At 45.5% G+C, this 25,584-nt stretch overlaps 1 protein-coding gene across 3 annotated transcripts in view; it reads left to right on the top strand.

Annotated features, from left to right (window-relative positions):
• Positions 1–25,584, top strand: part of LOC138566364 (contactin-4-like) — a 1,270,454-nt gene that overhangs the window by 887,874 nt on the left and 356,996 nt on the right. For all 3 annotated transcript variants that reach the window (XM_069643524.1, XM_069643525.1, XM_069643523.1), the window contains exon 6: positions 11,317–11,520. In XM_069643524.1, coding sequence (XP_069499625.1) covers positions 11,317–11,520 — 204 coding nt within the window. The remainder of the gene's footprint in view (positions 1–11,316; positions 11,521–25,584) is intronic.

The raw sequence follows: 25,584 nt of genomic DNA, 5'->3' as shown, positions 1-25,584 counted from the left end.
ACAAAAATAATCATAAAATAATAAATAAAAAGGCAACAAACAATGGGAGTGCAGCCAGCAAGTGATGGATTTACTGGTGATGAGTGAGCTATCACAGAGGAGGAAAGCTCGCCATGTGCTAGCTATGGTGGAGGAGGGGCGTGATAAAATAGTGACCTCTGGAAGAGGAGCAGAGAGCTGGCATTTCCCCTCTCCATAGTGCAGAGGAGTAGGCCTCTATCAAGCAGTGAGCTGCAGTGGAGGAGGGGATCTCCCAATGGGCGAGGGCAGGCCACGGCAGAAGGGGGGTCTCTCATGCAGGTGTGGACTGGCCTATAGGGAACTCTGGAGATTTCCCGGTGGGCCTCTGCACCCTGGGCCTCTTTTGTGTGGTAGTTTCATATTTTTTCATAGGAAAAGCATTGGGCTTGCTGAAAATGTGTCATATGGGGCCACTTTGAAAATTATTTCCAGGGCCTCTTTTGGTCCTCAGTAATTATTTCCAGGGCCTCTTTTAGTTCCCAGTCCACCACTGCTCTCATGTGCGGGTTTGGGGCATCAAAGGCTGTGGTGCTCTGAGCGGAGCTGAAAGGACCCCCCCACACACACATTCTGGACTGCCATCTGCTTTAATAATGTTTCTAAATAGTCCAACACTTGGCTGAATTCAACGCACTCTCTGAGCAACAGACGCCAAATTGCCATTGTCAGCATCCATCAGCCTGCCCGTGTGCTCATATGTTATTATTCGAGACCAGCACACAAAAGGGGCATTTAGTCCCTTCTATTGATGTGTCAAAACGGAGCGGAGAGAAACGAGTCATTTTCTAGTAAAACGTGGGCTGCTTGCTCGTCTCCCAGTGCTGAGGGAGTAGGCCGTGAAAAGGGTGTGGTTTGCATTGCATTATCAAGATTTCCATACTATACCAGCAGGGCACGCCCTGCGTGAGGGCTAAGATAGATGGGCAGAGCTGTGGTGTTCCCAAGGAGAAAGGAGATGTGGACCTCTGGAGAAATCTTCCGCTTGGACGCGTGCTCTAATCCCGACGTTGACATCTGAACACATTGTGTGATTCTGTGCAAAATTGTTTTGTTGCATCCAAGCTTCCTGTTGGCAAATAAAAAGGGAGCACTTAGAAACAGAGTGGACCCCACAATAAGCAAACACATGCTTCATTATTAGAACAGGTGATTATGCTTAAATCAAGATTGGGGCGCTTCGTTAACTCAGTGCCGGGTGCACCAGTACTGAACCAAGACAGTGGACTGCAAGTCAAAATAGAGATGCATAAGCTGAACCGACGTAATGTTCTAGTACCGGAATAATAGCGATCAGGGGCAGCGCCAGCCCCTGGTTCGGGAGAGCTTAATGCCTCCAGCATTGAGGCAGGCAGACAGTACTCTGCCGTAATGCTCAGTCCGGGGTTCTCATAGGAAAGGGGTGCTACTTCAAGAGCCTGTCAAGTTTATCACCCAGGAGAGAGGAGTGTTTACGTACAATCATTAACGTGGTAGCAGCAGAAAGCATGCAATGTCAGAGGGCAAAAGCCTGCCCAGTTGGCATCAACATAGCTCATATGAAGAAGTCAAATTCTGCTTTGATGGTCCACGCTTTCCGTGATGACCGTCACTCTGCGGAAGAACTAAATCGCCTCTGAATTGGGGTGAACGATGCATGTGATGGGTCTAAGGAAGACCTAATCACTTTCCAGCCTCATAAACTCGGGGTTTGTGCGATTTACAAATATACTAAATAAATAAATAAAAATAAAAATAGCGAAATTAAAATAAGGCCGTAAATAAAGTGTTTTAATGTCAAATTAAAATAAATATGTTATTTTTGTATTATTGTTTTTTTTTTTTTACTGTGGGGGAGACTTCCGCAACCCCCACCACACCCCCCACCTTTATTTATACTTTTACCCCACCACCTATTTATTTAAAACGGTACCAAAATCCTGCAAAAATTAGATTTTTAAAACTCGTTATTTTGGGCCTCATTGTTTTGGTTTTCGTTTTTTGGGGGGAAAACCTTAGCTCAGAGGTGACGGGACACTTGATGGTCCCACTCACAACCAGCTATCAAAACTGTCATCCAGACCCCCCAAAACCCAGAGGCTGGCTCAGCCCCTGGCAGGGAGTGCTGTTGGCCAAGGCTTAGCTCTGCTGGCAGCATGATATACCCCAGTCCATCCCACCGTAGTAAATAGGTTAGAGGAACTGAGCGCTGGTGCGTCATTTGATTAAGGGACATTAGCAAAGGTGGCCCGATCGATAAGTAGATTGGCAGACCATTTAAAGGCGCATCTGCCAGCACATTCCCAGGTAGTCCTCCGTGTAGTAGAGTTGCCTCTGGACATGACCCATGTCATTTCTTTGCTGTATTCTTTATTTATTTGTGTTGTCAAGTGTATCATTGTTTCTTTGTGGGCCCTTTGGAGTCCAGGTACAACTTCAGAGTAGAAAATGTACCCTTGGCTCTAGCATGTGATGTTACTGCCAAAATGGCCGCTGCAGCATATTGGGTGATAGCCATCTTTTAGGGAGTCAATTGATATCATAACGTACATCAAATTCACAGAAAATCCCAGACGCTTGTCTAGGGGAGGGTGGAGAGGGGGGCTAAAACCCTGTCTGTTTTGGGTGTAGCCCCGGATAGAAACTCAAGGGCTACAACCAAAAAGCAACATCCCTGGCAAATCAGTACTATTTCCCGGGCAATTTGACAAACGGTTCTGCTTGGGAGGTCATTGACGTTTACAGTCTACAACAAGGGCTCGGGGGGGTGAGGCGACTTGAACGAAGTGTTTTACGGCAAACTGGAGAAAATCAATCCATCAGAGGGTGTGAGAGGGGGATTCTGGCGAGACATGAGCATTCCAAGCCAGAAACCACGAAGGGTCTCGAGAGCTCGATGTTAATCTGCGGCTACAAATGGCCTCCGACAGGAGCCGTCTGCCCTTCCACTGCAATTAGCGCGAGCACCCTCATCAAGCGAGGCTGTCGGCTCTGAGCAACCCCTAGCATTGCTGGCGCCTCTCCACGGAGGGGAAGCTGGGAGCGTGGGGAAGTTTACTCATCTCCGAGCCCGCCGAATGCGGCGTTAGCTTCCATCATAGCACTGTCACTAGTGACTGCAGAGAGACAGTGCTGGAGAAAACCTTGTGTGGCCCCCACACCTTGCATTTTGTATGTGCCCTCCAACGGATTGGCTTGCAGATGCCTGAAACTCCCACAAACTGATCTGCATGTGCCTTCCACCTTCCATGCATAGCGAGCTGCACGAGCTCGCCACCTGCCATGCATTTCTGCATGTGCATTCCACCTTCCATGCATAGCGAGCTGCACGAGCCCGCCACCTGCCATGCATATCTGCATGTGCCTTCCACCTTCCATGCACAGCGAGCTGCACGAGCCCGCCACCTGCCATGCATATCTGCATGTGCCTCCCACCTTCCATGCACAGCGAGCTGCACGAGCCTGCCACCTGCCATGCTTATATGCATGTGCCTTTCACCTTCCATGCATAGCGAGCTGCACGAGCCCGCCACCTGCCATGCATATCTAAATGTGCCTTTCACCTTCCATGCATAGCGAGCTGCACGAGCCCGCCACCTGCCATGCTTATATGCATGTGCCTTTCACCTTCCATGCACAGCGAGCTGCACGAGCCCGCCACCTGCCATGCTTATATGCCTGTGCCTTTCACCTTCCATGCACAGCGAGCTGCACGAGCCCGCCACCTGCCATGCATATCTGCATGTGCCTTTCACCTTCCATGCATAGCGAGCTGCACGAGCCCGCCACCTGCCATGCATATCTGCATGTGCCTTCCACCTTCCATGCAGAGCGAGCTGCACGAGCCCGCCACCTGCCATGCTTATATGCATGTGCCTTTCACCTTCCATGCAAAGCGAGCTGCACGAGCCCGCCACCTGTCATGCATATCTGCATGTGCCTTTCACCTTCCATGCATAGCGAGCTGCAGGAGCCCGCCACCTGCCATGCATATATGCATGTGCCTTCCACCTTCCATAAATATGTAGCTGCACGAGCCCGCCATCGCCTCAGCAAATCTTCCCATGTATCATACAGATCTTGGACAGGCCTGTATGTGCCTTTTACCTCCAAAACACGGTTCTGCACATGCCCTCCAACCCCGACCCATGGATCTGTATGTGTCCCCCACCTTCTATCCATGATTGCACGTGCCCTCAATCTCTGATGCACCTCCTATGTGCCCTCATGTCCTTTATCTCCCAAACATCTGTCCGCAACACCCTTTCCAAACATGCATCTGTATGTGCTCTCCACATTCAACACATGAATCTGTAAATTTCTACCACCTCCTATGTATGCAATGATATGTCCACCACACCTCGCAACAAGGCTTGTGCCTGACCCATTCCCAAGCATGGGTCTGTAGTTGCCCTCTCATGTATGAACTTATATGTGCCATTCATATCTCATAAACGGGTTTGTATGTGTTAATCGCCACCCCACGAAGATCGTATGTTCCCTATTTGGTCCATTCATGAGTCTGTATGTTCATATATGTATGCATGCAGTCCCCGGATGGCCTGAATATGCCCGCCACCAACCACTCATGAGCCGGCATGGGCACTGTGCAACACATGCATGGATCTGCATGTGGCAGCCACCTCCCAAAAAAGGGCCTCTACATGCCCTTCACCTCCCATACATATACCTGAATGTACCCTCCGAGATGCAGACATACCGATATGCGTGCCCCCATCCCCTCTATGTGTTTGCATGTTCCCTACATCTGATATGAATTCATCTTTACACGCTACTTCTTATACATGAGTCTATATGTGCCTTCTACCTCTTCTGCATGTGCCTGGACATCTCACCCACAGCCTACTCCACGCTGGGCAAACCTCCTCCCATGCATGGATTTGCATGTACCCTCCTCTCCTTGCATGGATCTGTGTGTACCCTCCTCCCATGCATGGATCTGCGTGTACCCTCTGATCTACCGCACATGGATCTATACATGTTCTTCACCTCCCTTGCACAGGTGTCATTTGTCAGCTCCCTTCCGCACAAGGATTTCCATGTATCCTCTACCTACAACACACAGACAAATGAAGATATCCTACAACCCAGCATGTTCACCTGAATGTGCCTTCCACCAAAAGTTTATTGCCTCATTACAAGTTTGCCGGTCCGGAAACAACGGTACCAGTAAGCTTACTGGCGCCGTTGATTCCAGACCGGCAAACTACTAGTCTGGGGGCGGGTCTTTCACAGAAGCAACGGCACCGTAATTAACAGTGTCAGTGCTTCTGTGGTCCCCATTACCATGGAGTACAGGGAGTGGAAATACAGTAGGAATAACATTTTGGCTTTTTTTTTTTTTTTTAGAAAAGCTGGGCTTGGGAAATAAACACAATTAAAAAATCATTGTGGGCTTTTTATTTGAAAGGCAAGATTTGGGAAAGGAGCTCAATGGGAAATCATTCTGGGCTTTTTATTTGAAGGGCAACGTTTGGGAAAGGAACTCAATGGGGAAATCATTTTGGGCATTTTATTTGAAAGGCAGGGTTTGGGAATGAACTCTCTGGGAAACAACATGTTTCAGCACACAATGCAAGGCTTTGGTAATCCTAGCTTGAGAATAAGTGGGCATAAATGAGAAATTTTGTTTTGCACCACTCACAAGGGAAATGAAATGCTTTGGGATTCTTGTTTGAAATTAATGACAATATGTGTTTTAACACACTCTACATTCACCTGAAAGGCAGAGTTTTAGGGTTATTTCTTTGTGGGATTAAGGACACCCCCTTCTGTACTGAAGGCAGGGGTTTCAGAAAAATAGTCACCCAGGTACTTATTGTCTATACCGGCTCTAACACACTGGGCATGAACTTTGTTAGTTTTGAACTCTAACAACACTCATCCTGTGATTCTTTTATATGGGAATTAATTGATTTAACTTTAATTAAATGAGCTAAGGGTCTACCCAGTTCCACCTGCCTACCCACTCTGCAAGATGGAGATTAAGGCTGGTAGATTCCACCGCACACTTTTGTTGGTATTTGGCTTAATCTACTTACATGGGAGCCCTTGGTTTTGGGGCCTCCAGGGAAACACCACAGTTCCTCTGAGGACAGCCCAGATCTGGTCAAAGGCTTCAGTCCCCAGCACCCAGTACACCTCTTGCTCCTCAAATGGCAGGCCCAGTGTCTGTCTCCCAGGCAAGGTTTAAGGCCTTTCCAGGTAAACTGCTTTTCTCCTGGCCAGATCTACCCTGATGGTCTTAGTAGCTCTCATTGCCTCCCTGCTAGTTGTTCCTTGCAAGAGTCCAGAAGTAGACTACCTCCAGGAATAGATTGGAAAAGTCAAGTGTAAAGTCCCTCTCAGTTTGAAAACTGATCGGCTGTTGACAATCCATTATTATCATGATTCCCATGATACAGATTGGCAAGTTCTCTCCCACCGCTCCCACCATTATGCCCAATGTCTGCTGATAGGACAAGGATTTGGAAGGCGTGGATGATGGAGGCTAAGGGAGGAGAAAGATTCATCATCCCAAAATGACAAGTGGGTTTAATTTTTCAGTGTTCCTAAAAATCTCACAACATGGCAGCTATCTTAACATTTCAGATAACTGCAGGCACATATTTTATGGCAAGTCAGAAAATACTGATCTTCTTTCGGCATGCCCTTCCTGGGAGGGGATACCATTTTATTCTCGATTTGCTGCTGAGCTAAAATAGTAAAAAATCAGACATTTCAGGATTCAAACATTATTTTCCTACTCTATTACCACACTAACCTTCCATCTATTTGGAATTATGAGAAGGCCGGAATCATGATTTCCTTCATAACTCAAATTGTATACATCACACAGAATGCATATTTACATGGTACCGATGGGCTTCTTATCCCCTTTAATATGAGCCTGGGATGAGCTAACTGGGACACACACTGCTCTTTCTATTCTTTCATTTTACTGCCAGATCTGCAACTTAAGGATTGTGTTTACCAACGTTTCAAGGGCTCCAGTGTTTTCGTTTGTCTACCAGCAACTGGCATCTTCACATTGCCAAAAACGGGCCTCATTAGCTTCCCAGAGTGAAATGTGGCATACTTTCAGGGCATCAAAGGCTTCCACTTAATAGGGTAAGTGTGTTTTTAACAAAGAAGTTCATCTCTCAACCTAATCCGTGACCAACACCCAGAGATTCTTGGGTCCAGCCTGCATTGACCCTTAAATGTATACACTGTTCCAACCTTGCTGTCTATCTTCTCACCACTGCTTCTCCCTTCTGTTTCACCAAGTCTCATGGAGCAAATATTATGCCACTGAAGGCATTAAGATGGCTACAATCATCAGGACCTCTCAAGGGATTCTATTCCAGTGTTTAACCTATGGATAGGGAATGGCAGGCATTTAGACCACCCTGCATCTGTCCCTCTACAACAGTAGTCTGCAACCTATTGCACTCCAGATGTTTTGGACTAGAACACCCATCAGCCTTAGCCAGTATAGTCAATAGTATAGCATCCTGGGGTTCGTAGTCCAAATCATTTGGAGAGCCAAAGGTTGCATACCACTGCTCTACAACCTCTCTGCCCCAAAAGAAATGAAATATGCTTACACTAGCTTAGATCTCCTCCTCCATTTGTGGATGGGTTTTGTGCTATGGACTGCCACTGGACAATGTCCCATTATGCAATCAAGCAACTATGGTGCAATTACCCCATGCCTTTGACTTTCCAGAATGGTTCTGTGATCCATTTCTCAAGAGTCCTACTGTATGCCCCTCCCCCACAAACTCCTACTATTCTGTGCTCCTGAGGAACTGGCTATCTTAAGGATACCCCAATAACCCTGTGGGTGTCTGTGTGCGCTGCACTGTTTGGCAGCATTTTCTTATTCTAAGGCGTGCATCCTGCTGTACTGATGATGTTCCTACCCCGAATGGAGCCAACTGCCTCACTCCCAGATGGCGTCCAACATCTTTCCTTCCATTACATGTAGATCTCATTTGTCTTTTCCCCTCTTCTTCCCAACTAACCAACTCCCCTCGAAAATCTACTTACACTGCACACAAATGCCACCAGATGGCTACATCACGCATATCAGTTACCAGAACAACACTAGAAGAGCTATGACAAAGTTCACCTCTTTATCTCTGTGACACACCTGCACGCCAGTGACTAACCTAGCACAAGAGTCCTGTAACTTACCTTGGGTTTTCTCAAAAAGGGAAACATGCTCCCAATTTTCACAACTAAACTCATAGAGCATACATGGGTTATGTCTTCTTTCTTCGGCAGTCATTTATACAACTGCCATTTAAACGAGTACACATTTTTATATTTTTTTGTGTGGGGAGGGGGGTGGGTGGTTGTTCACACAGCAGGCTCTCCAAAAATGGCACAATGGTGCGTTATAAGGCTACTTTACATTGTGTTACATTACATGATCTTTACATGATGTTTCATTACGTTCAAATCTCCAACAATTATTCACCTTGTATGAGTCTACTAGTGGACAACTCTTCCTAAATTCGCTAATGTGGTTTATAAGTGGTCCCTTTGAGCCAATGTTGATCCTAATGCACCAAAGAGAAAGATGTGGCCCAAACGATGTGTGTCTGGACCCCCATACGTCTTCACTCTTCAGAATTCCTTCATTCGTCTGCATCTGCTAGCAATCAGTAGGCCTGCCGAAACATCCTACACCTTTGTATACCTGCCATTATCTTCCAGAACAATGTTGTATTATCCATGAGTGTCGGAAGATACTCCATAGAGAAGCCTTTGAACATAACTGTAAGATGCTATCCCTGACATACACTCCTTCCATTTCTTAACAGTAGAACACAAGGGTGGGAGTGTTGTACCTTGATTCATTGAGGGATCCATAAACAAAAGGTTCTCCGGCCTGTAAGGTTGCACTTACTCTCACCCCAGGAAATCCTGCCTAGGGCATTACATTCAGAAGGCCTGATCCAGTTTCTTGTGAAGTGCAGCCAAAACAGGCCCTGTGATAGTTTTCCAGAATTTTCAGGCCAGAGACTTCCACACATACACTTGTCTGCAGAACTTGGACGCCCTATTTTTTTTTTTTGCACCGCCATCCCCAATACGTTTTTTAAAAAACTGGTAGATCGGTTTTAATTCCTTAATTTTCAAAGGGAATGGCAAGGTATTCATAATCTGAAACAGCTCAAGAAGGATTCCCAATATTACTGCAGAGTGTCCGCCAAAGATGGGACGATCTGGTGACATCTTATCTCACTCCTTCCACAGGGAATGCATCGCCACGAGCGGAGCCTTTAAGAGGGTGCGCACCTCTGGAGACGGGTTCTTATTCAGGCTATGTTCATGATTAGGATTGCCCAGGAACTTCAGATCGCTACAGGAGGAATTCCAATAAGAAAACTCCCTGTGTTTCTCTCTCTCTGAAGCTATCAAGGAGTAGTATAGCACAACCCGGTTCTGCCATGTTTCTACTGTTGGCGAATAGTAAGAAATTGGTCACATTTAAATTCATTGTTTGCATACAGTGGATTTCACAATAAAATCTAATTATGTAGAGAAAGTTCTTGTTACATTAAAATGCATTTTTGATTTTTAAAACTGAACTTGCACATTTAAAATAACGCTCACTGTAAATTACAAATCACTTAAGCATGTTGGACTTTGAATTAAGATGAGAATATTTCCAGATATTGGAATTTCTTTAAAATCTCTTAAACCACTTTTTAAGTAAATATTGCAACACATGCTAACATGTAAAAAAAGTTTTACATCATTTTACCTAACAATTTCATGTTTCCTACCCCCAAATTATTTCTACAATCACAAGTTTCGTCAAGAAAGACTAGGGCTTGATTTACCAAATGTTTTTCCCCATGTTAGAATATTTGTGTTGCTCAGGCCCTATGTTTTCAAAGTGTATATTTTTATTCCAAATTCCATTTTTTAGTTTAGAAAAACCTGACAAAACTGCCATTTTGTTTTGCCTAAATCACGCTATGACACATGTGATATTTCCTACATCTTAAACAACCAGGAAACATTTCGAATGTGATTAGCTTCTGAATGCCATGTCATGAAATTCGCAGAGGCCAAATTCTAAATAATAGAAGAAATGTCTTCATCTCTGCAGCTTTTGAGTTCCCTCACGAGGAACCGGAGTTTCAGCCAAAGCCATGGGGAGTGACTTAATAACTAAGGACCGTTCAATAACGACAATTGCTTCTCGTAACAAAGTGCACGTCCAGTGAATCTTTTCTCGCACCATTGGTCCGCCATCAAGTTTCCTGCTAAATAAGCAGGTTCTGTACACATGCCTATTTACTGTGATGGGGGCCTTGCACTAAGCTGCTTGATTGCTGTTTGTCTGGGATCTTGCACACTTACTGGTGTTCCATTGCTAAATGTGAGCCACTGGACTTGGGATGCTGAAGGCATCCACTGTTGAGGTAGATGTATGTGTGTTGAAGTATGTCAGTTTCTGAAAAGACTAGTACGTGTCATGGCCATCTTCCACTCTCATCCATTATCCCGACTACCAGGTTAATTCATTTGATTGTCTCATTGGCGGTACCTGACCGTACAAATGTAACTGGGCCTCATTATGAGTTTGGAGGTAGCCATGCCCTTAACAAGGGCATGGCTACCTCCAAACTCAGGTCCGGGTCCCTTCAATGAGAAATTACTGGGCCATTCCAACCTTGGAGGACCTGGTAATTCCTCATTCAATGTACCCATCCCCATTCCCATTCGAGCCCCAATAGGGATCAATGGGAATGGGGAGGGAGCTAACAACGGGCCCGTTAATGACCTTGCGGGACCCGCAAAGGACGTCTGGTCTGACCAGATATCCAGAGCAGGTCCCGCAAGGGAACCTCATAAAAGGGCGGAATGGGTTTAACAGCACCGGCAGCTTTACCAGCACCGTTAAACCCATTCCGCCAGGGTCGCAATGAGGCCCACTGACTCAAAAACATTGGCAGCACTTGATGCTCCTAAAGCTTTCAAACCATTATAGGAACGACCAGGCTCAGAAAACCACCCTAGGATCTAGTTCAGTGAGACTCAACCACAAACAATAGTAATGTCCCAGATATGTGTTGTCTTGTTATCGTATGGACTTCTGAAGCACGCTTCTATAACATGCAAGTGGTTCATTAATGTTAGTTTGACTCAAGCTTGATGATAACATTACCTGTGTCTAGTTGCAGCAATGACTGTAGAAGGGCTCCATTCCTGGTGTTTTGTACAATGCAATGACTCTCAATGAGGGATAGTCAAGAGCATAATAATGGAAACTTCTTTTTCTTTTTAACACAGAGCTGACGTATGCCTGGATCTTTAACGAATACCCACCATTTGTGCAACAGGACAACCGGCGCTTCGTTTCCCAGGAAACAGGAAACCTGTACATTGCCAAAGTGGAAAGGTCAGACGTGGGCAATTACACCTGTGTGGTAACCAACACTGTAACAAACACAAGAGTCCTTGGGCCCCCCACTCCTCTGATACTAAGACATGATGGTAAGTGCTGAGACCACAAGACCTGCTTCTGTATTTAACATCAGTAAATGACAATGTGGAACATTTATATACTGAACTATGTGACCAAACCCACCTGCAAGCAGCAATGCATGCAGAAGCCGCCTCCTTTCATTGTGTAATATGTGCATGTTGAATAGGATTCTTGGAAAGTGCATAACAAGTGGATAATTAAGCAATAAACCCCGAGCCACGGGGGCATTACCGAGTCAGGTAATGCCCCGGGCACATAGTTATTGGCCCGAGCGAAGCGAGGTCCTTAACAAAGGACCCGGGGCATTACTTGACTCAGTAATGCCCCCGCAGCTCAGGGTTTATACTATTAGTACCCCGGCCCGCCAGACCGGCGTACTAATAGCATTGTTTCTGTTCTGAAATGCCACAGAAAAAAAAATGCAAAGGAAATGGCAGCCGGGAAGGGAAAACAGAGTCCGTTTTCCCTTTCAATGGTGGCCATTGGGAGTGGACGCTTTTCCCTTTCCATGGCGGCCATCGGGAGCGGTCACGCTGGGAACAGAAGTGTTCCCAGCGCGTTTGCTCCCGAAAAGGAGAAATACGAAGGTAAGTGGGGTTGGGAGGGTGGGGTGGGGGGATTGTGTGCAGGGCATGGGGTAGGGGGGAAAAAACAAAAAACGTACCTGAATCCTCGGCGTGGGTTGATGCAGACCTGCTCGGAGCGGGAATGGCCCTGCTTCGAACTTCATCATTGGCTGAGGGGCTGCCATACCCCCCACTGGGAACAAAGGAGTGGAATACCGTCTGAGGGATTCCTGGCCGGGTAAAGCCTTGGCGAGGGCCAATACGAATGGTTGTTACATTCTGGTTAAACCTCGCCGGATACTAATAAAGAAAAAAACACAAAAATAAATAGCTCTACAGTTTATAGTTAGATAATGGACACGTCAAACATTTACTCATAAAGGGGAACTTGTCTGCATAGGCTTTTTGATTGTTTAATCCGAATAGATGGCCACATTTAGTAAATGTGTGGTCACTTGTTGATAAACATCAATTGTTCAGAACATGATCAAACATATGCTTGATGAAGCCAGCAGATCTATCGAAATGATACAGTATTTTCGATTGTTAGAGGCTTTAGCTAAAGTAATAAAACACAGCCTTTGACAAAAAATTCATTCTAGCTTCCATCGGTAAGTAATGAAGAGCTATAGGTAAGAGATTGCAGTCCAGCATGGCAAAACCCATCACCAATTTGGCTACCTTATCCTTTGGGGTTCCCATTGATGCTATAGTTACGGCTATAGGATTTGTGGAAGATCTTCTTTTCCTTAGCATTCTCATGAGGAAGTGGATCCAGTGCATGTATCTTTTATTTTGGATGGGTTAAGGTCCAGAATATACTCCACTGTCAATCCACCAATCTCTTCACCACCACTTCACAAGCCTCCAGGTAGAGTTGTTGTCAAATGCCTCCTGCTGCACTAAACGGTGAGGATTGTGGGAAGTCTCAGGAAGCCTTGAACATGATAAATATCAAGGATACCTCGAAGGAAGGCTACAATTCAATGAAGACCAACATGCTCTTGATTTTCCGTTTCCCACTTTGTGGCTGTTTGCTACAAACTGGCAGTTATCACCCCAACACTACCTCTCCTTCAAGTGGGCCAGTGTGGCCCTCCAGAAGCATCCAAAAACTGCTCCCGAGCCTGGGCTTGCTGCTGCCAATTTAGAAGCAGCCAGTGTTACTTATCCTTTGCACGCCTCTGGTATATAAAAGTGCGCTGCAGGAGACTCACGCTTGCTATAATTGGGAATTGAAGGGAGCAAAGCAATCGATTTACAAGCAGTGAAAGGAATGCATTTAGAGAAATTAGACATCCTTGGCTTAAGCAGAGCAGAGCACCCCAGAGGATGTATAATTAAGTATATATTGCTTTAGGTTTGCAGACATTTAACTGTTAGGGTGAGTGTTGTGACAACAGGAAATGAGCACCAAGCCCAGTGTGCAGTATTTGCCAAGAAGGGTTGCATGCTTTAATCATTATAAAGACACATTTGTTAAATATAAAAATCTTCTGTCATGTCTATATTTCTAAAGTGCTCACTGATTTTAGGAAAAGCAGCCATGAACCCAAATTGGCGCTATTTGCCACCTAACCTATCTCATAAGTGATGTATTTACGAAATGAGATTGATTTACTCACTAATTTGTTTATATACTGAGTGAGAGAGCAATTTATGGAAAAACAGCTATTTATGTGCAAACCGATCCACAGAGATGTATTTACAATAAGCGAACTGGATTAATAAAAAGACCACCAAAGACTATGCTAAGTGACCCAAAATACATGTTTCAGGGTCTCATGAGGAATTATTGTAGGCAGGTGCTCCTTTCATTAGGTCACCCTAAGCATTTAGACCACAACCTCTTGTTAGAGGCACCCTCGCAACTCACATCCCATTTAAAGCACCGGGGCAACCAAAATCCATCCTGTCAGACAGATTATTAATTAACTCAAAGGGGCCTTGAATAATTGGTGCTGTTTCATGAGTCAACATCCCAACGAACAGACTCTCACTCTGTCCACCCATAGTTAAACATAGTTGCAACATTCTGACATGACATTTTCTAATCAATGTTTCAAAAGTGCTTCACTGACATCTGAATGACATTGCACCAACCCCACCAGCCTCTCTGAGGCAATGTCTCATTTCCAGTCTCGCTCCAAAACAGCCATATTAGCCCACAAAAAGCCTCAGGCCCACACACTTCCCAGGTGCTTTTGAGAGTCCCTGTCTCATGTCAGACTCTGCACTTTATTTTTTGAAAAAATTATTAGTGATTTGGTTTCTACAATCCAACCTTTTCACGTAAAAAATCCATTAATCGCATAAGACAGTGGTATAAAACATATCAACTCTAAAAACACAATGGGCCTCATTAGGAGTGTGGCAGCCATGGTATAACGGTGCCGGTAAGGGACTGGCACCGTTCATACCGGGCTACCACATTACGAGTTTGCTCACGGGTGGCTGTATGCACATCTGGTCTGGCCAGACGTGCATACCGGCACCCGCGAGCAGGCAAGGATGCTAACAACAGACCCGTCATTACCGGGTCGGTTGTTAGCATCCTCCCCATTCCCATTGAGTCCTATGGGGGCTCAAATGGGAATGGGGAAGTAACGGGGCCTGGTCCCGTGAAAGGGAATTACTAGTCGCTCCAAGGTCAGAATGGCCCAATAAGTCCCCTTTTACGGGACCCAGACCCAAGTTGAGGGGTAGCCATGCCGCTAAAAACGCCATGGCTACCTTCAAACTCATAATGAGACCCAATGACATAATACATGACATCAGACATTATAAAAATCAATAGTCTACATATTCGTTCGCTGTACTTTCCTCATTGGGTGAGGAGTCACAGAATCACATATGATATTTGTTACAAACCTTCCACATCAAACTCTACAAATCAAAGGCCCAACACATGACTATATTTGACTCCTTCCTACTGGCTTTCTAGAGTCACAAACCACCAGGTGCAAAGTTCATGAGCAAATACAAATTATAAGAGGAGAGGTTTATAATGACAGGCAAAATCACATCATGGATGACATCTACGGGGGGACGCAGACTTAAGATGGTCATCACTTCCCATATCTGCTGAATTTCAAGGATTTATTTTATCTAAACCTTATCACCTTAAAACCTTCTGAACTAAAACTGTTTCACTGAATTTATATATATATCATTCACACATAACACACAAATTATATGCCTAATATCCATTGAGCTTTGGGACAGACAAGCACGAAATTCTCCAAATACGATGTCTGGCACAGGCCCCCCAAACTGTCTTATGATTCAAATTATATACAGGTCAAAAAGAGTGTTTTTTTCCCATTTTTGCATTGGTTTGTCCATAGCGAAAAAGTCAAATGTCTGGTCTCTCTCTCTCACAGCCCAAACTGCTGGAATGATTTTTTTCACCAAATAGGAAACAAGTGGCTTGAAATAAATCCTTTGTTAGTTTGGCAGGACGTTTTATTAGAAATGTGGCAAAGAGTGGTGTGCCAAGTCTTTTCATTACTGAAAGTCTGACATCTTGAAAATCGAGATTCAGATCTAGACTGCTTTTTTGAAAACAGCCCTGAAATGATGTGAGGGGTGTGTGTAGGGTAGTTTATTTTAAGGGTGGGGAGCATGTGGGCAGGGTAAGAGAGGAGGATTTGTGAAGTTTCTGTGCTTGGGGATAGTGTTGATTATTTGTTTTTTATTTTGTGCGTTTTTCCGAGATCTAGATCTGAATCTTGATTCCTTTCGAGTGGCAAAAGAAAGGATTAAAAACTTTACAACTATGAAATATTGAGATATGGGAAGCACAGTAAATGCTAGTTAAAAGAACAGAAGTATTTTAAGTTAATGAATTTGTATTTGTAATTATTATGTTTGTATAGAGCTTTACGCCAAACCACTTTACATTATAACAACAAGAATACATAGAACATGATAACTAGAAACATAATTACAAACATGAGACAAGCATTAAAAACAGTATGTAGAACAATTTACCTAGGTTAAAAAGGAGTGAAGGAGGGAGGAGTAGGGGGAGAGATAAGGGGAATAAGGGGGGAATAAGATGAAGTTTCAAGGCGAGTAGAAGAAGTGTGAGAGGGATGTGATGAGGAAAGTCAGGATGGGGAAAGGAGAAGAGATTTAAAGGAGGTGCAGAAGGAGGAGTAGGAGGTAATGGAGCGGATAGAGAGAGGTAGAGAGTTCCAGTGTAGGGGGGCAGGGAGTTGAAAGAAACAGAAACGAGAAGAGGCACAAGGGGAGAGAGGAACAGTAAGTAGGAAGAGATCAGCTGAATGGAGAGAGCGGGAGGGAATGTAGAAAGAAAGGAGAGAGGAATGATAGGGGGAGCAAGATCATGAATAGATTTAAAAAGGAGACAAAGGAAGTGAAATTTAAGTTGGGAGTGAAAGGGAAGCCAGCCAAGGTAAGAGAGCGAATAGGAAATGGAGTCATGAGGAGCAAGAAGAGAAAGGGTACGGATGGCAGAGTGGTAGAGGGATTTAAGGGGAGCAAGACGAGAGGTATGGGGTCCAAAAAGGAGAGAAGAGCAATAGAAGAGACAAGAGAATATAAGTAAAGAGATTAAGAGTTTGGTAGCATGGAAGGTGAGGAACGGATTTTACGAACATTGAAGAGGTGGTAGCAACAGGCGCGAGAGGTAAGAGAAATATGGTGGGTAAAGCAGAGTGAGGAGTCAAAGTGGAGGCCTAGATTGCGAGCGTGGGCAGAGATGAGGAGATTAGAAGGAGGAAAGTGAATGAAAGGAGGAGGATAAGGGGGAGCGTGTTAGAGGGAAAGAATAGGACTTCAGCCTTATCAGTGTTGAGGGAGAGAAAGTGGGATGCATCCAGTTTTTGATAGCTGTAAAGAAAAAAGAGTGATTAAGGTGGAGGTCAAGAGTGAAGGAAGAGAAGGAGAGGAAAAGCTGGGTCAGCGTAGAAATGGTGAGAAATGCCAAAGGAAGAGAGGATGGTGGCAAGAAGGGAGATGTAAAGTGAGAAAAGGAAAGGGCCGAGAACAGAGCCTTGGGGAACACCGTAATCCAAGGGAAGAGTGGAGGAGGTACGACCACCCCAGGAAACAGCGAAAGCACGATGGGAGACGTAAGAGGAAAGCCAATTGAGAACAGAGCCTTTGAAACCAAAGGAAGAAATAGTGTTGAAGAGCAAGGGGTGATCAACGGTATCAAAGGCCACTGAGGGGTCAAGAAGGACAAGGACAGAGGATTGCTTAGAGTAGCGAGCGGTGAGAAGACAGTTGAGAACATATGCAAGAGCAGTTTCAATGGAGTGTTTAGGACGGAATCCAGATTGAGAACAGGGAAGAAGAGAGAGATTGGTTACGAAATCGGAGAGTTGGGAATAGAGTAGGCATTCAAGAAGCTTAGAGAGGAATGGGAGAAGCGAGATTGGATGAAAGTCTGCTACAAGAAGGGGGTTGGCAGAGGGTTTCTTCAAGATGGGGATGATCATAGCATGCTTGAAGGCTGAAGGGAGGGTGGCAGAGGAGAGACAGATATTGAAGAAGGATGTTAAGTTGGGAATAAGCAGAGGGTAGATCTTAGGAATAAGGGAGTGGGAAGGAGTTCAGAGGGGGCAGCAGTAGGGTGTGTTTTGGACAGAAGGAGAGAGACCTCGGAAGGAGTGACAAGAGAGAAGTCAGACATGCAAGAGGAGGGGGGTGTGAGAGGAGGGGGAGGAGGGGAAGCAAACAATGTTTTGGCGTAGAAAGAGTATTTTGGAGGAGAAAAAGTCGACAAAGTCAGAAGAAGAGAGGGAAGAGGTGGCTAAAAGGTCAGGAGTAGGCGGGGAGAGAAGACGAGAACGGGTCTGAACGATGCGACAAAGGTGTGAGGCTTGTGACTGGAGAAGGTTAGAGAAGTCAGAATGTTTAGCAGAGCTGAGGCAAGAGTCATAAAGAGAATGGTATGAAAAGTAGGAGGTTTGATTAGCAAGAGAGCAGAGTTTGAGCCAGCGTCGCTCAAGGCGACAGAGGAGATGATGCATGGACAGAAGGAGAGGGGATAGCCAGGGTTGAGAAGGTTTGCAGGTAGGGTGGAAAGAGGAGAGGGGATGTAATGTAATTTAGGAAGTAATGCAGGTTTTTATTATGAAAAACATTACAGGGATTGCTTCCTAAATTCACCTCAAATGTGAAGGAGGGGGATATTAGGGGCTATTATTTTTGGTAGTGTAGGAGTAGCTTTAAAAGCTTTAATTTCATTAATGATTAAACAGAAGCTTGAGTGGGGCTGATGCATACTCTCAATAGCCTTTTTTTTATTGGGCGAGCATGGCACATGATTTAACAAGGAAGATATCAATTTTCTCAGTACATCAGCTATGAAGATTTCTCCAATTCCCCCCACCTTCCTTGTCCCAGTACACCTTTAGTAATCTGTTTCAGTACCTCAATTCCATCTTCCTCGTCCCAGTACATCTAAGAGCATTCCTACCTTTACTGTTCCTTCCCTCTTCCTCATCCCAGTGCCCAATTAGAAATCCATGACATTACCTACACCACTCTCTTCCTCATCCCCGTACCTCATTAGTAATCCTACCTTTGCCACCAGCTCATTTTTCCTTGTCCCAGTATTCTATTGAAAATCCATAACATTACCCCCACCACTGTCTTTCCCATCCCAGTGCTGTATTACCCACACCCACTCTTCCTTTTTCCAGTACTGCATGGCCCCCACCTCCTTCTTTCTCCCCCAGTACCTCCTTAGTAAGCCTACCTTTACCGCCACCTCCCTCTTCCCTATCCCACATTCCTATTAGAAAACCATTACATTACAACCACAACCCTTTTCCTCAACCCAGATCACCACTACCCCATCTCTCACTTCCTTTTTCCAGTAACAAAATAGTAATCTATTGCATTATCCTCAGATTCCCTCTTCCTCATCACAGTACCCCATTATTAATCCATTTCATTAACCCTACTTCCCTCTTCTCTGACCCAGTACTCCATAATCCCCACCTCCCGCATTCCTTGTCCCAGTACTCATTACCTATTCTTCGTTACAATACTCCATTCATAATCATTTACATTGCCTCAACCTTCCCATTACTCGTACCAATACTACATTAGTAATCGGTTGCATTTTCGTGACCTTCCTCTCCATCATCCCAGTACCCCAATAGTAATCCATTGCATTACCCCCACATCCCTCTTACTCATCCAATTACCCCATTTGTAATCTGTTACATTATAGGCACCTCACTCTTCCTCATACCAGTACTCCGTTAAGTGCACCTTCTTCCTCGTCAAAGTATTACATTACCACAACCCCCTCTTCCTCATTCCAATACCCCTATAGTAATCCATTGCATTACCCCCACCTCCCTCTTCCTCATCCCAGTACCCCTATAGTAATCCATTGGATCACCCCCACCTCCCCCTTCTTCATCCCAGTACAGCATTTGTAAGATGATGGTTCACCCAACCTCCATCTTCCTCTTCCCAGTAACCCATTAGTAATCTGTTACATTACTGCTAGCTGCCTCTTCTTAGTCCCAGTACTCCATTGCCTTTGCCTCTCTAGTATTCGTCCTAGTAGCCTATAAGTAATGCTTTACATTACTTCTGCCTTCCTTTTCCTCTTCCTTGTACCCCAATAGTAATTTGTGACATTACTGCCACCTCCCTCTACCTGATCCTATAATCCCTTTCGTAATCTGTTACAATACCCCAACACCCTCTACCTCATTGCATTACTCCATTACCCCCACTGCTCACTTCCTCATCCCAGTACTCTATTAACCACACCTCCTTCTTCCTCAACCTAGTACCTAAATAGTAATCAGTTGCATTACCCCCACCTCCTTCCTTGTCACAGTACACCATTAGTAATACAGTATATTAATGCCATCCCACTCCTCCTAATCCCAATAGTAATCGGTTTCATTACTCCTCCTACCTATTATTCGTCCCAGTACCCAATGTATAATCTGTTGCATTACCCTGCCTTCCTATTCCTTGTCCTCATACGCCAATTCATAAGCGTTTGCCTTACCCATCTTCCTCTTGCTCATCGAAGCATCCGATTACAAATAAATTGCATTACCACCACCATCTTGCTTGGGAGACTTACCCCATTGTCCCATCTCTCTTTTAAGCATCTTCCTACTCCATTACACCAGTCTCATTCTCCAACTCCCTAGTACCACATTAATAATTCATTGCAGTAGCCAGCCTCACACTTTCTTGTCGCAGCACCCGATTAGTAATCTGTTGCACTACCCAGCTCCTCTCTTCTCCATCCCAGTATTTCAATAGTAATCTGTGGCATTATCTTGCCTCCCTCTTCTTCATCCCAGAACCCCAATAGTAATTTGATGCATTACACTGCCTTCCTCTTCCAAGTCCCAGTACCCCTCTAGTAAGCTGTTTCACTAGCCCCACATCGCTCTTCCTTGTCCCGCACACCACTACCTCATGTCTCTATTCCTCATCCCGCTTCTCTATTACTCACTCACTTTTGCTCGTCCCAATACCCCATTAGTAATCCATTGCATTACCTCACCTCTCTGTGCCTAATCCAAGTACAACATTAATAATGCATTGCATTACCCCACCCCCCCATCCTCATCCCAGTACAGCATTAGTGATCCATTCTTATCAAGAAGTCAAAAAAATGAAATACTTAATAAATGAAAATTAATTCATCTTTTACAACACACTTAATACAACTAATTTCTAAGTACGGCACAGGGATTGAAACCTGTATTATTCTGCATTGCTTGGCTTCCAAGACATCCCCTGAGCTATCCTCCAGGCCCTTTATAAGCCCTATGTTGCGTAGCTGAAGAACACATATTGATAACAAAGGATATGACGTCAGTTATGTTATCAGAAGAGAAAAGGTGGAATTGCATGCGGTCCGTGGTTTAGCATTACAAAACCCTTGACATTCAGTGAAAAAAGTAAAAAAAAACTGTGGGCATCTGACATGCCCTAGTAATGTCATATGTGATGTCATCAGTGATGCAATTTGCAGTGTCATCAGTGTGCTTAGCGGGGGCCTCATACTTAAGGAGGCATAGCTTCCAACACTAGGTGAAATTGAGGGGTTTTGTTGTATTAAATCAGCACCATAACATTACTTCAACTAAAGTTGTGTTCACTGAATTGCAAGGGTATTTTTGTACTGAACATATTCACCTTAACTTTCCCTTAACTAAAGTTGTTTACATGAAATGTATATATACACACACACATATGAGCATGACAATGGATCATAGGTTTCACCTCAACTTTAGGACTATACAGCAGCACGATGATACATAGTTTTCAACCCTACATCGCTTGTTCTCAACCTTACTCTACTGTAATTTCATAATAGGCGTTGTAGAAAATCCACTGCTCTCTAAAAGTAAACTACAATATTCCCAGTTTAGTGAAAAAAACAATTTTGGAGAGATCTGACCTTTTAATACTAGGTATTCAAAGTCAGTGCAATTCCATTTCTTTTCTTGTTTGAAAGGCCCATATTATATAAATACAGTATTGCAATATGTCAAGGTTGCGACCTGACTACAGATTCCAGAGTTGCGTTTTACAGCCATAGCGTAGAGGGTGAAGCTGGGTGGGGTGCACACTGCTCATCTCGCCCTAACAGGCCAGACCGTATTTGCAGAGAGGCCCATGATATGTCAGCCATGCTCCTGCCAATGCTGTATTGCAACCTGCAATTAGAGACCTTACTGAGGCAATGGCAACTTTAATGAAATGACTGCTGCTCTGCAGGAGCCGAGAGATGAGTAGTGGCTTAACCATCTACTCAGTCCTACACTACAACTAAGTCAATGGTGATACAAATCATAATGGGGAAACTGGCACAGCCCAACAGGTGTACCTGATTCGCCGCTTTTGGTAATGCAGTCCAAGGGCAGGCTATACTCAGAGGCCGGGTGTGAGCTAATAAAAGAAGAAACTGAAACAGCATTACTAAAATGGATCAAAAATAAAAGAATAACCAATTGAGGTTCTGTAAAAATAAAATAAAGGTACTGGAATAAAATTGTCAATGCAAACAACTAATTAAAACACTAACAACCCACAGAGAACACAGACTGTTAATGAGAAAGGGCATTCTGGGTTGTTAAACAGAGGTGTTCCCACAAAAAGGATTTCAGCACCAATAACAGTGTTCGCGAATATGAATACTGACATTGCTGCCTTATAAAAGCACAATGTCTCAGGGGATTGGTCCAAAGCAAGCCTGCTGCAAGTGATCCAACCGAGGCTGCTGTAACAGTTGCCCTAAGCCTTCCCACATCATAACCAGAGGGCTGTGGCTGCAGGAAATAGGACGTGAAGGAAGTTGTAGACAGCCCTGGCACAAACTAAGATGGTGGAACCCCTCCCTTAGTGTATCTCTTTTTGCTGGCTACTCTAACTCCACCCCCTCCCATATCTACTGATTTCAAAGGGCTATTGTATTCTAAACTACTTGAAACCGTGTACTTTTTTCTGTATAATATGAACAAGTATTTAAAAGGGTTCTCTTCTTCTATTTTACACTCTTGTTGTATCTAATAATAACAGCCAATCCTCATTATCTGAGGGAGCTGCTCTCCGTTTGAGGAACGCTTCGACAGTGTTCTCCCTGCTTCTGCCACACACGCCGTAGAGACACTGGCTACTGTGCCTCATTGGGAGGATTGTACCTCCACCTGTTTCACGCCTTCAAACGTCTTGACCCAGGTCAGCTCCACTTCTCCCAGATCTTCCCTGTTCACTGCTGACCTTTCACCACGACGGGCTTCTCTTCTCCTCCTCTGAGTCCTCCAACTGCCAGCACCTGCCTCCTGGTCCCCAGCCTCACTGAGTCATTGTCGCTGGCTCCTCTTATCACTTATCCACTGACGAGTGGCTATTAGCCGCAAACCCCTGCTTCCCCGGGGCTCCTTGTATTTTGGTCCATCTGCTTCCACTTAAACCCTCCCCAACTGGTTAGCCTTGCCTCCACCAGGGCCCCTACTCTCTGTGAACTGCCTACCACCACTGAGCCCTTGGGACAGTAGTATCACTGTCTCCCCCTGGGCCCTTCCTGTTTGTTGACCCCCAACTACCTCCTGGCTTCTTCACATACCTCAGACCCCACTACCTCCTGAGACTCTTTGATCGGAGATCCCCCTGCCTCCACCCACTGCTTAGTGGCTCACCCGATACCACCTGGCCCCTTCTGCTGACCTCCCTACCCATCCAAGATTATTCAACTTCCACAGACCATCCTGCCCTTCCCATCTGCTTGCCCCTGACTCCACCTGGGCCTCTACCCCCTCCGGACCACCTGCTACCTCCTGGTCCCTCTGCACAGTGGCCCGTTTGTTATCACCTGCACCCTCCTGCCTGCTGGTCCATGCCAACTCTAAGTCTCTTAATCTTCCACGCACTGCCCGCTACCTTTGGGACTCTCAGCACTGTGATCTACCTGCTACCATTCGTGGAACTCTACCTCCAGAGTTCTTCAGCTTCCTCAGGCCGCCTGCTACATCTGACCTCTGTACTGTGGACTTCCTGCTACCACCTTAGCCCATTCTATTTCTACGGTCCACCTGTCACCACCTGGCCCTTCACATCTGCTGGCCTTCCTACCACCTACTGGATTCCTCATCTTCCTTGGACCGCCTGCTTCCACCCGAGATTTCCTGAACTGTGACCTCCCGCTTCTATCTAATTCTCATCTTATCTCTGTGGCCTGCCGGTCACCACCTGGCCCTTCTTATCAGCGGACCTCCCTGCCACCTCCAGGAATCTTCATCCCCCATTGGCTATCTGCTACCATTGGCACTTTCTGATCCTACCTGAGCTCACCTGACTGCTAACCCACCACCTCTAGGTCCCCTATTTCCCATGACCCCCCGCCCCCATCCAAACCCTCTGATCCGAGGTTGGCATACCTTGTCCTGATTGCTTTTTCTCCCCATTGACGCCTTCCTTCTCTTTCTCATTCTTTCTCTTCTATACACCTTCCCCTTTCTTTTCCTTTTACTTCCTCCTCATCACAGCTCACTCTTCTCCCTTCTGTCATGTGCATTGCCAGACTCCTCTCTTCCCGTCCTCATTACTCCTCGCTCTCCTCCCACCCCCCTATTCCCCACCCCTTCCCTCTCTTACTTTCCATTCCCCTTTTCCTCATGTCCATTCCCTTGCTCAACCCCCTCCACCACTCTTCCCACCCCACGCCAACCCTCCCTCTTCGTCCTAACCTTATCTATCCCCCTATTGTCCAACGCTCCAGCCTCATCAACACTGCTCTCTGGAACGCCAGATCCCTCTGCAATAAGACTGCTGCTGTCTTTGACATGTTCTTTCATCTTAACCTTCATTTCCTATGTCTAACCGAAACTTGGATCCCTCTTCACAACTCTACTCTCCCTGCTTCTCTCACCACCTCCTCTTCCTCCTTCTCTCATATCTCTTGTTCTTCTGGCTGTGGCGGTGGCATTAGCCTCCTCTTCCACCCTAAATACCTTTCTTCTACCTCTCCACTGCCTCTTCCTACCTTCCCTTCCTTTGAATACCTATACAAATCCTTTACTTCCCCTCACCCCTTCTCCTTTCTAATCATCTACCGACCTCCTGGCCCCATTTCCTCCTTCTACGATGACCTCAGCCACTTTCTCTCTCTTATCTCTCCCTTCCCCTCCCCTATCACTGTACTTGGCAACTTCAATCTTCACCTCCCTACTCCCCTCAATCTTCCCCTCTTCTCTCCATCCTTGACTCCTGCCTCCTCTCTCCACACCCTTCTTCTCCTACCCACTCTTCTGGCTCTACTCTTGACCTTATCTTTAACTCTACCTACCCCTCCTCTACCGCCTCTACACTACCCAACTATCTCTCTGACCATGCTTTACTCTCCTTCTCCCTTACTCCTCTTCTCCCTTCTTCTGCTCCTGTACCCTCCCCTACCTCTTTCTCTCGACGTGACCTTTGCGACTTTAGTCCTTCTCTCTTTTTCGACACTTGCTCTTCCTCTCTTCCCCCCTCCCTGATTTCTCTTCTCACTCAACCAATGATGCTCTGTCCACTCTTTCCTCCTCTATCTCCTCCACCCTTGATAAACTTAACACCCTCTCCTCCTTCCGTCCTACTTGCAAACCCTTTCAACTATGGCTCTCCCCTCAACTTCTCTCCATGCAGCATCTCCTCCGTTGCCTCGAGACACTGGCTCAAATGTCCCTCTCTATCCAATCAAACCTCCTATTTCTCTTACCACTCTCTTTATGACTCCTACCTCAGCTCTGCTAAATGCTCCTACTATTCTAACCGTCTCCACTTCCAAGCCTATCACCCTCGCCGTATCTTTGAAACCCTCTCTCGTCTTCTCTCCCCATCCACCCCTGACCCCTCAACCACATCCTCTCTCTCTCCTTCTGACTTTGCTGACTTCTTCTCCTCCAAGATTCTCTCTTCTTCAAAACATTCTCTGCTCTCCTTCCTATTCTCCCCTTCCCTGTCCCCTCCTTCCCCTTCCCCCCTCTCCCATTGCATGTC

This window comes from Ambystoma mexicanum, chromosome 2p (genome assembly GCF_040938575.1).
Source record: "Ambystoma mexicanum isolate Mex_15411 chromosome 2p, UKY_AmexF1_1, whole genome shotgun sequence".
Taxonomy (NCBI): domain Eukaryota; kingdom Metazoa; phylum Chordata; class Amphibia; order Caudata; family Ambystomatidae; genus Ambystoma; species Ambystoma mexicanum.
The sequence above is the reverse complement of the archived record's forward strand: the minus strand, read 5'-3'. Positions and strand labels throughout refer to the sequence as shown.